This window comes from Rousettus aegyptiacus, unplaced genomic scaffold (assembly GCF_014176215.1).
Source record: "Rousettus aegyptiacus isolate mRouAeg1 unplaced genomic scaffold, mRouAeg1.p scaffold_m13_p_12, whole genome shotgun sequence".
NCBI lineage: Eukaryota > Metazoa > Chordata > Mammalia > Chiroptera > Pteropodidae > Rousettus > Rousettus aegyptiacus.
Genome location: NW_023416287.1, coordinates 27,563,090 through 27,577,571, shown reverse-complemented (window position 1 = coordinate 27,577,571; position 14,482 = coordinate 27,563,090). Strand labels below are relative to the sequence as shown.

General features: G+C 40.1%; 1 protein-coding gene across 6 annotated transcripts in view; it reads right to left on the bottom strand.

The window, feature by feature from the left end:
• The window catches only part of PLCB4 (phospholipase C beta 4), a 370,645-nt gene that overhangs the window by 98,362 nt on the left and 257,801 nt on the right, over positions 1-14,482 (bottom strand). For all 6 annotated transcript variants that reach the window (XM_016126462.2, XM_016118339.2, XM_016134383.2 and 3 more), the window contains 3 exons: positions 8,247-8,326; positions 5,968-6,021; positions 312-393 (listed from right to left, as the gene is read on the bottom strand). In XM_016126462.2, the coding sequence (XP_015981948.1) occupies positions 312-393; positions 5,968-6,021; positions 8,247-8,326 (216 nt within the window). The remainder of the gene's footprint in view (positions 1-311; positions 394-5,967; positions 6,022-8,246; positions 8,327-14,482) is intronic.

Sequence of the window (14,482 nt, the reverse complement as noted above, 5' to 3'; positions counted from 1 at the left end):
ATAGGCTCCTCTAAAATAAGCTTTCCATAAACTGTGTAAGAGTCATTTCCTTTTCTTAATAAAGTTGACAAAAACATTTTGAAGTTCACTATATGAATTTGAAAACACTGAGGTTAAAATGTCCAGAAAACAAAAGGAAGGAAGGGAGGAAGGAAAGGAGGAAAGAAAGAAACTGAAGAGAAAAGTGACTATATGTGACAATCTAATTCTGAAACTAATTAGATCTATTTAATATTAACAATCTGGCTTTTTACATATGTGAATAAATAAACAAAATAGTTTTAGAAACACATTAGTAAATCAATGAATACCTTTCCACTGGGAAGACCTAACTCCTTGAGTGCTTGAAAGATCACCTTTTCTGTTTTCCCCGATGCAAAGGTTCTAGTAATACTAGAACAGAAAAGAAAGGAAAAAATTAAACTTATTGTTAATTCTGTTTTCTCTGATGAAAAGGTCCACGTAATACTAAGGATGGTGGGGTAGGGGGAGAAAGAAAAGGAGGATAAAATTACTTCTCATTTCTAGGTGTTTTTCACTTCCCAAACTAGCTCCTGCAATGTCCCTGTGGTCACCAGCTGGTTGTGCTGGTGAGGCAACATGATTCCAAGGAAGGCCATCCCCCTGGGTGCTTGTGAATACAAGAGGCACTGGGGGATACATACTGTAGGACAAAAACAATGATAAATTCTGACCCTACCAAATCACTTTCTTGGGAAAAAGGAATGTGGCAGATGGAACAGTAGCTCTGGAAAAAGTTCTCATGTTGACGATTTCTAGGCTTGGGGAAAAGAAGGAGGACCCCTTAGAACTAACTCAGCCCCTGCCTGTGAACGCTCTTACCCTGGTTTCACACTTACTACAGCTGACATGTTTCGTTTATGTGTTTGTTTTTTGAGCTAAGCACCCTGGAGTTACTCTGAAATGTCAGTTGCCTCAAAGACTGGGTTGTTTATTATGAAAGTGATAGGTGCGGGGATGAGGGGAGGCAGGGGAACTATTATCAAGTGTTTCAACGGAATTTTGGCACTCCCCTAAGACATGGTATTTTTGAATAATGGCACCACCTTTTAATTAGTATGGTGTACATTAAGAATAGTAAATGAATACCACCTCAATAAGCATATCTTCTAATGATGATAAAAGTAAGAAAAAGAGACTCCCTATGATCAGTATATTGGTGACCCTCAAAATGAACGCCGTGAGGAAAGGACTGGGTGTCCTGGAATCCACACTTGGCCTTCAACCATCCCTGAGGCATCAAAAGGAGCCTTCGTTCACTCTGATTGGTAATTTGTCACCATAACAACTTAAACTCTAAATCAGAAGTTAAGCCGCCACTTGAAGATAAAGCTTTCTTTCTCCTCTGTGAAGTTTGGCTTTAGAAAGCCTTCCCTGTGAGCATAAGAGAATCTGTAACAGCGCCTCCCCCGGCCCAGCCTCGTCATGCACTTCACCATTCACGTTAAGTGAAAGGCAAACTCCAAATGTAAGCACTGACTGTCAGTTAACCTTCATGGGTAGGAGAAAGTACCACTTCACCTGCAGAGTACAACTTCCCAAAATAGACTGGGAACAACTGACTTTAAGTAAATAAATCCTTACGTATTCATTCAAAGTTTTACTGTTTCATACTCGGCCCAAGAATACTTCAAGAGATACATTTTTAAGAATGCTTGAGACAGTTGTATTCAAATACATGGCAGCCTAGGAATTCTCTTTAAAAATCTAGAGACATATTAGAGTATACATGTTTGGCATTAGTAAAAATGGTTTCTAGTGTAGAGGGTGCTATTTCCACAATTTCCCACTTCTCTGGAGTTCATGGAATTATACATTAAATTGGGTCGAGAAAGCAATTTACCTGACCTTTATAATATAAGGAGAAAGAAGCTATTCAGTGTGTATTTTATTAAAGTGTGTTTTAATAGGGGAGCTATAGGCCCCCAGCAGGATTTGGAATGTCTGCTTCCTGTACTCAGGAGGAAACACTTTGCATAGCAAATCAGGGGTATCTCAACTAACTTGAGCTTCTCTTAGGTTTGAACAAGCATGGCAAAGGAGAGGAAAACTTACTTATGTGGTCATGAAGGTAGCAGGTATAGGGCCTGAGCCTTTCTGGTAAAACAGAACCTGGGTGTTGGGTACGGGGTAGGACAGGGAGGAAGGGAAGAATGTATAAGCATAGAATTTCTGGCTAGAATTTGGTGAAGTGACAAGAAATAGGAAGTAGAACATCTCATGGGAATAGGGAAGTCCAAGCATTTGTGGGGAATAGAGAACTTGAGAGAGAAAATAGGGCATCTAGTGCCAGCACAGAGGGAAATCCATGTAGAAATATACTTGGGGAGGGCAAAGTCTGATCCTAATGATATGGCTGCACAAAAGACAATAAAGGCAAGAAGTGGCGCAACGGCCAGAGGGGTTTATTCTCATGCCCATTTTTCATGAGAGGACTTGGGCTGAGCAACCTCGCCACAGATTTGCCCACCTCATTCTATAAAGGAGACCAAACCCAGGACGGAAAATGAGAGCAAGGAAGTCAAACAGACCATTCCCCTGGTGTGGTGTCTTTATCGCCTTTGCTTCAGGCAGTTTTGGAATCATTCTTGAGCCTTAAAATGGATTTGATCAAGGGTGAGGAGTATGTATCAGAGGCCCAGCAGAATGTCATGTCACTAGGGTCCTGAGAGAAACACCCTTATCACAGGCTGAGGGCATTTTAGACACCATCATGGGGCATTTCATGGAAACACAGACTGTTTATAAAGGACTATGAGTTAGTCAACTCTATATAAAGCCTCATGCCCACAGAGTATAGCTTAGTACTTTATAGCTATGAGATGCACAATGAGTTTTTATTGCATCAAAATAAACCACCTTCCCAAAGGAAATGCCATAGAAGCAAATACCTGTAAGTGGTACCCAGTACTATTAGAGTCCTGGTTACATTTCACGTTCTAGGGTACTTACAGGTGATTTAGCCAGCAAAAATCCTAGAAACTAAGGGAGTCTCATTCTTTGCTCCCCTCAAAGGGTTTACAACCTATCCAATGGTTTTAACACCACTGTCTGAAACAGTTAGAGAGGACTCATGAAGTGAAGCCTCAGCAGAACCAGACCCTCCTTGCAGGCAGCTGAGCCTTCATAACATGGGTGGATAACACAGGAGTGGGCTGCCATGACCATCCCTGAGGTCTCAGCCTTCTTTAACACAACTGACTGCTCCAGACTTCTTCAAGCCATAGCCCCTATTGTCTGGCTACCATTTCCCAACTTGCTAGCCATTGGTTCCAGCTCCAGGTTACAAGGAATTGGAGACGGCAAAAGAAAAGAGTGACATCCAAAGCTTTGGACTAAGAGGGAAGATAAATTGCATGTGAGTTTGTAAGTTTGAGAGAGAAGGCAGAGTGCATAAAATTACATGCATAGAAAGAAAAGAGAAGAGGGAGATAAAGGAAAAGACTTTCTTCATTCATCATTCCTGACACTTCCTGGATATTAAATTTTAGTTAATGTTAAAGAGCAGGAGCCACACTCCCAAGCGATGTAGTGACTATGAAGCCAGATCCCCTTGAGTGTTATGCACAGTATACTAATAGTTTCCGTTTATTAAAAACCCCGGAATGATAGCGATGAAATGATATTTTAAAAGTGTTTACTCTTCATATCCATTAAAACATTCAGAACAATTTCCACCTAGCCCTTGGCAGCTCATCCACCAGATTTAGCTGCCTTTTTTCTGGCATGGTATCAATTCTCCATCAACTCTAACAAACTGCCCCTGAATCACAGATGTCTTGTATCAAACACCTGTTAATACTGGCAGGCACCAATGAGTTCCTGTCCAAGAGAGCTATGGAAGACAACAAAATATCTAGGCTATTTCTACTTTAAAAAAAGGGGGAATAATTTTGTATGTGAACATGCTAGATAAAGATCGTTAGAATCAGAAAAGGCTTCTAACATCCTTTAACAACGGCTTGATTAAGGACAATACATACACATGAAACCAGAACTGCTAGTTACAAGTGCTCTGATTATAATTTATGTGTTTTCTACTTTGTCAATTTCCTGAATCCTGGAAGAAAAAGCAGGAGAGTATGGTATGTAAAAACAGACCCAACTTATATTTCTGTTTACATTGCTATCTGTGTTCTCTAAGTTTGGATTTATTACTTCAATACTAAATTTAAATTAAAAAGTACTATATATCTGGCTATAGCCATAGGATGCTGGGGATATTAAAATAACTGTCTTACTATTGCTCAAGAAAGCAAAGGATTTTCAATAAAATAAGGATCAGTGTAGTCTTTGCCAACAAACATCAGTCAAGGATCCTAATAAGGCTATTTTTAAACTGTAAAGCAGGCAACAAATCAACTTCCTAGTCAGTTATTAAATAAAAAGCAGAGAATCCTACATATAGATTTGTAAAGACCACAAAAAACACATGAGGTCTATAATCCTGTAAGCCCTCAATAAAAGGTTAAATAAAAGAAATACTGCCTAAGGTCTTTTTTATGATTTGTACGCTTTTTCTCATTGATATTTTACTTGTTTCATATGAATCCTTTAGTTCATGATTGTTTTAATACATGAAATCCTAATAAATGATGATTTCTAGGGCAATTCTCTTAAATGTGAAAAGAATAGCGTCGAGTGAATACTAAGATGCTCTCATAGGCATGCAGAACGGAAGCTTCAGAGCAGAACGAAGTGGCTGGCCAGAAAGGGAGGCCTGGAAGAGTCAGAGCCGGCGAGCACGATCAGCAAGCAGCTGCTCAAGTATGTCTACTCAAAAGCTATGCAGGTGACTACACTGTACTTCGCGATTTTGTTATTGTTTGTTGGCTGTCTTCTCTGCCACAGTGGTATCCAGAGAAGAAGTCAACATGAATCTAAGTCTGAAGATTCTTAGAAGAGTGAGTTGGCTCTTGAGGAACCTGTGTTTGATTATGGTTGTGGGCTTAGGTTCATGAATCCAAATGCACTCCAAATGCCTTATGTGGACAGCAGATGCTCTGGGGGCAGTCCAGCTTCTGCCATTTCCATCAAGTGCTTATACAAACACCAACCAAAATGATACCAGAGAGTTTCTGGTAAAGAATACCCATCACTACCATTGTAAGAACTTCCAGCTGTATCCACAAACTATTAACAAACATTAACACCTAAAAAGGAATGGAGACGCAGAAAGGAGGGAAGCTTGCAGACCCCTCAGAGGGTAAATACACCAGCTAAGTATTAAAGGCACATGTGGAGGATGTATCTGGCTCATGTTCTTTCCCTCTTGATTCCACCAAAGTCTTACTGCCTTTTTTTTCCCTTGTCATTGCTACCTTTGGCAGGGTGAGGAACTGACAGCCAGGAAGAGTGCATACTATTATAGAGAGTCCACCTTTTTTTTCCCTTGTCATTGCTACCTTTGGCAGGGTGAGGAACTGACAGCCAGGAAGAGTGCATACTATTATAGAGAGTCCACCTAGAGAGCAAATGGCCAGAAGTCAAAGAAGGAGCCCAGCGCCCTGGGCACCAGAGAGAGGCAAAGCCTAGAATGAGATGCATTGCCCAGGGGCATCGCACTTCCTAGGACACAGTCCACACAATTCCACTATAGGAGCACAATATAAACTTTAATTTTAGCCAAAGGTTGCTTAAGGCAAGTAGGTAAATGACATTTAAACCTTAAAAAAAACCATTTATTTGAAGATTTTTAAAAAATAATGCTACATTTTCAGGTGCTCTTTAAGTTATCAAAGTAGAGTCGACGCTGCCACTGATTCTGAGGAAAAATGTAGCTTCACATCTGTAAATGATTTTTACAAACTAAATATGGCACTCAACGAAGTGATTCAAGCTAAGCTTCCAGAAATTTTTTAGTTAAAGCAGTTAATGAGTACTTGCAGAGGGCTCTCTCTTTGCTCTGGTATCATGAGGGTTGGTTGACACAGGGTGTGGACTTACCTCCTAACTGGAATTTTACCATTTGTGTTGGTCATAAATGCCAATTTCATCCAGCTAGAAAACAATAGTAACAACATTATTTTAATCTTTCTTAGGATAAACAGCTTGCATCCAGATAAGAAATTTAAAAGATCTTTTATTCGAACAAAGAATATTTATTTTGAAAACCAGAAACAATTATATACTGTGAGATGAATTTACAGTTGCCAGATTTAGCAAATAAAAATATAGGACTTTCAGTTAAAATTGAATTTCAAATAAAGAACAAATAGATTTTTTACTATAAGTATTTCCAAATATGCATAAGACAGACTTATACAGAAAAGTTATTTGTTACTTATCTGAAATTCAAATTTAACTGAGAATCCCATATTCTTTCTGGCAACCCCAGGTGATGAGAAAATTGCGTGCTTGCACGGAGCAAAACAAATCGTCAGGACTTACTTGGTGATTGTTGCTCTTTAATAATCTACTAAGGTGGTAAAAAATGCAACTGGCAGTGATGCTAGCCAACCCTTTCGTGAGGACCCATGGGGACCCCCCAACTCCCAGCTCCCCATGCAGTGACACATAGATCAAATGGGCACCTTCTTTAATTTCCAATGCTAAGGGATGTTCACCAACTCAAACCGATGGTCAGCAACTCCTCGTTTTATCCAGGCTTTCAGGGCACATGGAGACCCAAGACACTGGTGCTGGGACCGTTCTTAGCTAATGACTCCCCTTCTCGCTGTTTCTAACAAAAAGATTCTAATGATCTGCAGAACATGAAGACTGGGTAAAGTTTATATCTTAGGTCAGGCTTCCTAGGAGCACAAGTGACTATTAAGGGGATGTTTTCAGACTATTAAGGAGTGAAGGAAGCATACAGGACAGCAAAAACAGTTAAGCAAAGTCATGGGCTCAGCTAGAGCTTTAGACTGATGCCACGGGAAGCTCTGGAGCATGATCTACACCAGATTTGGTGGCAAGAAGGCGGGCCTACATTGTTTCAGCCTACATTGGCCATAGGCTTCCCTCAGAAGGAGGGAGGAGTGTGATCTCGCAGAAACAGTGACTCCCCTTCAGTAGAAAGCAATTCTCTGGGGAAGGGGGCAGGTGAGAGCCCTGGTCAGCTAACCCTCACAGCATCTGGTGGGTGGGTGAATACCAGCTCCACACAGGGGTCTGGGAAGGATAGGAATGGGAGCAGATCAGATCTGCTGTCCAGATATGGATATGAGGGTTACTTAGCTGTCAGCGGGCATTCCAAACATCTTTGAACTCTGGGGACTCTTATCAGGGCCCAAAGTCCTAACATCAAAATACCTGCTGGGTTGCTTTTTAGATTTTTTTCTCTCTACAGCAACTGTAGAGGGAAAGGAGAAGTAGAGTGGCCCAGATGGGAGTCATAGCCTAGAGCCATTACTCTTGAAGGACCTGCTAAAGGAACAGAAAGTATGGAGTGGAAGTGCCCAAAGGACTGACCTCCCTTCCCATTGCCTGGCAGTCCAAGGAATCACACCTTTGGTGCTGGGCCTGATTGAGAGATGTGGGGTCATGACTGCAAGTGCTCGGTGTGGTTCACTTCCGCACCTCACCCCTGCCTGCCAGTGGCCCCGCGATGGTAGGCAGCCCTACTTTTCCATGGACCACTGCTTTTCGAACAGGCTAATTTTGGATTTGGCTACAATTTCTACTTGAGTAGCTTTCATGTCACCTTGAAAGAATAACTACCACATAATACCCCTCTGGATTTGGGATATAGTGAGCCAAGATAAGCCTTTCTGAATTTCAAAAGTACCTTTGGGTCCCCCTGATTGTGTGCTAAGCACTCCTTGGGGTCAGTGCTCCCTCAGAAACCCTAACAGTGGGTGCTGTTGCAAGTGTGTCTTTTGTTCACATTCTGCATTTCTCAGTCTCACCCAACAGAGGCTCCAGCTACAACAGTACTCAACTACGGCCCCAGGCGCACAGAGCAGAATCAGCGGACTCAGTGTGGGGACACAGAAACCAGTGCCCACAACCCAGAGGACACTGGAGGCAGAGCCTGAGGTTCCAGCATCTTCCTGCCATCAACCTTTCTTTTCATATAGTTTTTGGTTTGTGAATTTATCACACCTGCCCTGTCAGGTGACATAAGAGTATAGGTATATATCAGTCAATGTCTTCTTCAAGGTCAGGAACATGGAGGGGAAGGTGAGCAAGATGTTGCCTGGCCATATACTAAGAATCATCTAACAATCTGACCATTTGCTTGCTAACAGCCAAGAACAATGGGTGATGTAAACAAAACTCACTGTTTCTTGAGGCATGTCATTGGACTGACGTTGTTGGCCCTGAAGTTGTGTATGATTGATCTCAGGCCATCTACCCATTGCTGAAAGAGAAAGAAAAAGTATTCTCGGTGAGTAAATCTGCTGGAGCTAAACATAGTTTTTATTAGATAGCTTGTGTCCATTTTTGTAATAATAACATAAACTCTTCTTTTATCCCCTTCCTGCCACACAGCCATCTTCATTTTGCATGCTCATATTTTATTCTTTAATAAACAGCTTTCATTCTTTCCATGAAGATAAATGTGGTATCCATAGTGTCATTAGACTCTGGGCTGTCACAAAGGAATGCTGCCACTGATTGACTTGTTAAGCCTTCTATTTGCAGCTTATTTAAATATAGGCCCCTTTTCAGTCACTGGCAATCTTAATAATTTCTAAGCGACATTATACAAGATAACATAGCTATTCTGACTTTAGACAATGAATGCCTTCGGGTTTCAACAATTTTATTGTGTGATTCTATTTCAATTTCAGAGCTTGTTACATATCTTACCTGTCTGTGTGTTATAGCCTTAAAAAGCCTTATAAAGTAAAACACGCACTGATTGCCAAGGTACCCCAAAGAAACAGTGATGTGCTTACATAATTTCCATCTAAGGACTTGGACCTCAGTTTTAGTTCATAACATCACCACATGAATTTACAAGGGAAAGTGAAGGAAGATTGTACGTGGCAGTAAAGGAATTTGGGTCTCTAAACGGCATTTTACTAGAAAAGGCTGGCCTGTGAATTAAGGCCAACTCTGTCCTTGGGTCCAATAACTGTGCCAATGAATGCCAAAACGGGTTGCTAAAATAAAGAATCCCACTCTTGGCAAAATGTTTTGTACCAAATTAACGTTGAAGATTGAAACAGAACTGGAGCTGCCACACAAGCCAGTACCTTGCTTTCTTAGGTTTATAGTCTGACTGCTGAAGCTCTATGCTGGGAAAGGAAAAGATTTTAGAATAGATAGTCACAGAGATGTACATCCTACCTTCACTCTCCAGTATGGTAGCCACTAGCCACATATGGTTATTTAAATTTGAACCAAATAAAAACAAAATCCAGTGCTTCCATTACACTAGTCCCATTTCAAGTGTTCAAAAACCAACACAAAGCTAGTGCCCACCATATTGGGCTATGTAACAAAAGAACATTTTCATCATCGCAGAAGATTCCGTTGGACAGCACTGCAAATTACTGCTGGGTTTAACGTGGTCAAATGATTTGGGCCCTACAAGGGCCAAAGGTGATGATGGAGTTCTAGAAAAGTGTGTGTAGTTTTAATTTTAATTGTGGCAAAACATATATAACATAAAGCTTATCGATTCAACCATTTTTAAGTGAACAATTCAGTGGCATTACATGATATACACATAGTTGTGCAACCATTAGCATCATCCATCTCCGGGACTCTTTTCATCTTGCAAAACTGAAACTCTATCCCACTGTAGCTATTCAATAACGACTCTCTGTTTTCTTCTCCTCCTAGACCCTGGCAACTGTTCTATTTCCATCCTTATGAATTTGCCTATTCTAGCTAGGTACCTCATGTAAGTAAAATCATATAGTGTCTGTCTTTTTGTGATTGGCTTATTTTGCTTAGCATAAAGTCTCTGAGGTTCATCCATGTAGCATGTGTCAGAACTTCCTTCTTTTAAAGGCTGAATAACATTCCATTGTCCATAAATATCTCATTGGTTTATCCACTTATCTGTTGATAGGCACTTGGGTTCCTTCCACCTGTCAGCCATTGCAAATAATGTTGCTGTGAACATGAGTATACAAATACGTTCCTGCTTCCAATTCTTTTGGACATATACCCAGAAGTGGACTTGCTGGATCACATAGCAATTCTGTTTTTAAGTTTTTGAGGAATCACCATACTGTTTTCCATGGTGGCCATAGTATTTTTTCAATCTCACAACAGTGCACAAGGGTTCCCATTTTTCCGCATCCCTTCCAACACTTATTGTTGTTGTTGTTGTTGTTATTTTTGATAGTAGTTACCCTAATGAAAGTAAACCTATCAGAGTTTTCACTTTTTTCTTTACTCTCCAATCATACCTATGAGCTTTCCGAGGAAGGACTTGGGAGCTATAAAAGGTAAATTCCCTTTCACAACTAGAAAAGGTCATTTTCTGAAGCCTAGCACTGAAAGCTTCAGCAAGCATAATAGTGAGGTCAGGATTCTGAGGGAGGAGGAAGAAATGAAATAGTAGCATTAAAGAAATGCCTCAATTATTTTCATCCTCAGACTTTACTTCCTCTGTCAGGCTAAATACAGGACTCTAACTCCCTGGGGACTATCAAATATCCTGTTACTGGTCTAACAAACCATAAGCCCACACAGTTTCCCAAGAGGAGACAGAAAAAGCACAAGAAATTGGTTTGGCATTAACTGGGAAGCATTTTCTCGACCTGAAGTCTTGGTACTTGTTCCAAAACACAAAACAAAGTCCATGGTTTTCTAGGACGGAAAAGTGGACAATTTTTGAGACTGTTCACTGGCTTTTTCTGATCGTTCTAATTTAGTTGTTTCTAAAAACAGATTATAGAGATGCTGGCTTTGAAGAGGCTTCAACTTCTATCCACTTTTGAAAATACAGTGCTGGTGAAAAATCTTGTTTATTGTGATGGAAAGGTCCCTGAGAATGACCTTTGAGGTCATCACTCCAGTGAGAGAACCTATGTTTTATATAGTAGGAAATGCCACGGGGACTCTCACAAGTCCTAATGCCCCCTGGGAGGGAGATTGCTACTTCATTCTGTTTGTGATGTTGAAAGTGAGGTTACGGGCCTTGCCCAAGGTCACAGAGCTGTGGGCTCAGGGCCGAAAGGCGGTAAGTCTGTCCTTCACATTGGGGATATTTTCACTCAATAGCTGTTCACATGTCTCCCTCCATGATGTGGAAAAGTCCTATTGGACATTTCTTTCTCTCTATGATTTTTCAGGTAATGTACACCTAGCATAATAAGGCCGAAAGATTATAGGAAGTATGTTAATCATTTAGCGTTTTCGCTTTGTTTTGTTTTTAACACAAAATAAATGAAATACCAGCAGGTGTCAGCAGAGCCTGAAAGTTTATTTGGAAAGTTGTGCAAGGAGTGAACTAGATGCATATCAACTTTGAATGTTTCAAGATTAACAGAGGAAAAGAAAATTGACTTAGATATGTTTTTCTGGATGGCTGAAAATAAGCACATATGTGAATTGTCTACATAATGCCCCAAAAGGTACATCTTCAAGCCTTGGGCTGCTTGATCCTAGGATTATTCCCTGACACGTGCAGAGCACATACATTGGCCCGATGATGGCACATTCATAATACTATTCCTACTCACTGGGTGTCTTCCCATGGTCCTTCCCACCCTGAGTGGGTACATGTAACCTGGATGTAGAGGAACCAGCCCACAGGAGCGATTCGGGTCAGATGTCCAAATTAGCAGTTTCTGCACTTCCCTAGTAGGTTGTAATTATTACTGTTCTCTGGTTTTTTAATCCTTTCCAATCTTGTCTAAATTAACTTAAGGCTTATTTCAGCCCTTGCTAGGAGAGGGAAACAAGGTGCTTCAAGGAACTCTTGAGAGCTTGTGCTGGGACCTGTGGGGGTAAAGGAGGGAGGAACAGGAGATGTGGCTGTCTCCTTTGTCCGCAGAAAACTAAGACTGTCACAGAGAAAATTAATCTCTTTCCCAATTAAAAAAAAATGTACAGAGACACAGGTATAACAAAACTAAACCAAAAAAAAAAAAAAAAAAAAGGATATGCATTTACACAGAGCAGATATCTTACTTAAAAATCATTTGTTAGTTTTTTTAAGGTTATGAAAGTAATATTTAGATCTCTTTGTAGAAAAATGTGAATCAAAAAAGCATAAAGCAAAATGTAAACATCACCCCAAATACCATTACAACAAGTTCTCACTTAAGGTCGTGGATAGATTCTGTGACTTTAAGTGAAATGATGCATAATAAAACTTTTACCATAGGCTTATTGATATAAACAAGAGCTAAGTTCCTTTGGCATCTCATCAACTTTAAAACAAAACACAGTGAACAAAATGTCCTGTTATTCAAGGTCTTGCTGTACTGATATTAAGAAATAACCACTGACAACATTTTGTAATTTGTCCTTCTAGCCTTTTTCTATGCATACGGATTTGTCATTTTGAATAACTATTATTATCATTGTTATACTGTCAGCACTACTTCAGACAGAGTTGTTGTTGTTCCTTCAACTCAGTCTTATCTCTAGATTTTGTTCCCAAAGCATTCATTCTTTTTAGTCTTTAAACACATTTTGTCAAAGCAAACAATAACAGAGACCTTGTGACACTCTCCAAGTTTTCTATGTAATTTTCTCCAAAGAAAAGACTCAGTAGTATCCTCCCTAATCTTTTGGTATCTGGCTTTCTGTTTTCTAAGAGGCGGCTACTGGTGGAGGCATCTTAACTAAGTCTGCTCAACGTTAACTAGAGACTTGCTGCTTAAGGGACCAGCAGTATCAGAATCGTCTGGGAATTATTACAATTCAAATTATCAGGCTCCACCTATTAAATCTGTCTCTAGGGCTGGGAAACAGAAATCTGTGTTTAAATGAACGTTCCAAGTTATTCTTTAGCAAACTTGCTTTTAAGAAGCTCTCTTCTAAATCCATGCTACTCAAAGGGGTGGGGAGTATTCCTGGACCAACAGCATCAACATGACCTGGGAGCTGGATAGAAATACAGAATCTCAGGTCTAAACCTAGACCCACTGGATCAAAATGCACATTTAATAACATCTCCAGATGACTCCTGCGCACATTCCGTTTGAGAAGCATGGTCTAGGAGTGGGGTCTCTCCCAACTTGGAGCATCTCCTTCCATTTTCCACCTAGGAAGGTCTAGGTTTGGTTTCCTAAGGGAGGTGAAGGTTTCCTCCAGTGCCTTCAGCTGGAACAGATCTTCTAAGGCCAATGGAAAGAGCGCAGCTCTTGATTTGCTCTTTGTTTTTGTCATATCTCTCCCCGCCTGGGCTGCACAAATCTGCATTCACTAAAATGGAAATTCTGACTTGCATATTTAGGAGACTGAAGTTCAATTGCTTGTTACATGGAAACGAAAGGAGGCAAGATACTGCAAGTTGTGATTTTCACCTTCCCCACGTCTGAGCTGTGAAAATTATCAATGGATGGGGAAATATGTAGAACATGGAACTTTTGTGTACCTATAATTCATAAAGTTTGATCTATGCAAGACCCTTTTTTGTTTGTTTGGTTAAGTAAGTGGGGATGAGGAAAAGTCAGGGCATATTTCAACTGGTTATTCAAAGGGTGCTTAATTGTTCTAACAATTAATTCGTTTTCATCTGTTCAAACTTAAGCCAGGAATTTCTATAATTTGAAATATAGCTTTTGATCCCTTTGTACTGTGAGTTCTGGTAACACTGAAGGGCATTCAAGAAGAAAAATAAGATTTAACTCCATGCACTTGAGGCAAACCATGAAACTTTTCATGGAAGATTTCTATAGTGTCTGATATTGCAGTAAGACAAGATTCTTTATAAAGTGCTTAGAATGTAAAATTGCAACATTTCACAAATCTTCAGATGAGTAATAGTGGAGTAACAACATCTTTACTGTGAACTAGAAACTTAGTTTTAAGAAGACATTTGAGCTTTTGCACTACAGTTTGAGCGTTTGCCACTACATTCAGCAGTGGCTTAGATTCTAAAGTAAAGACACTATTAGTAGAACCCAAAAGGTTTTCTCTTATGGGTCTATATAAGCAAAGTGAATGGAATCATTTCAGTGCAGTTAAGATAAGGCATTAGTTGGCATTAAATTGTCAATATTTAAATTTGATGGCAGGCCAAGGGGAAGACATTTCCAGCTGTCACACTGTTAGAAGAAAACTATGTGGATAGCGCTCAGACACTAGATTAGCAGTTCCCAGAACCTGCCGAACATTAGAATCCCCTATGGGGTTTGTGTGACATTTCAGAAGCCTGGACTCCACCCCTGGAGATTCCCTATAACAATCTGAATTTGGTTGGGCCATCAAGCTACTTCGTAGACACTGCAGATAATTCTAATGTGAATCTACAACTGAACTATAACACATACACTAAATTTGCTTTATCCCAGTATTTTTCAAACTTTACTGTGCATTGGGAGCATTTGGGGATTTAGTTAAAGCACAGATTCAGATAAAGTAGGTCTAGTTTCTGTGT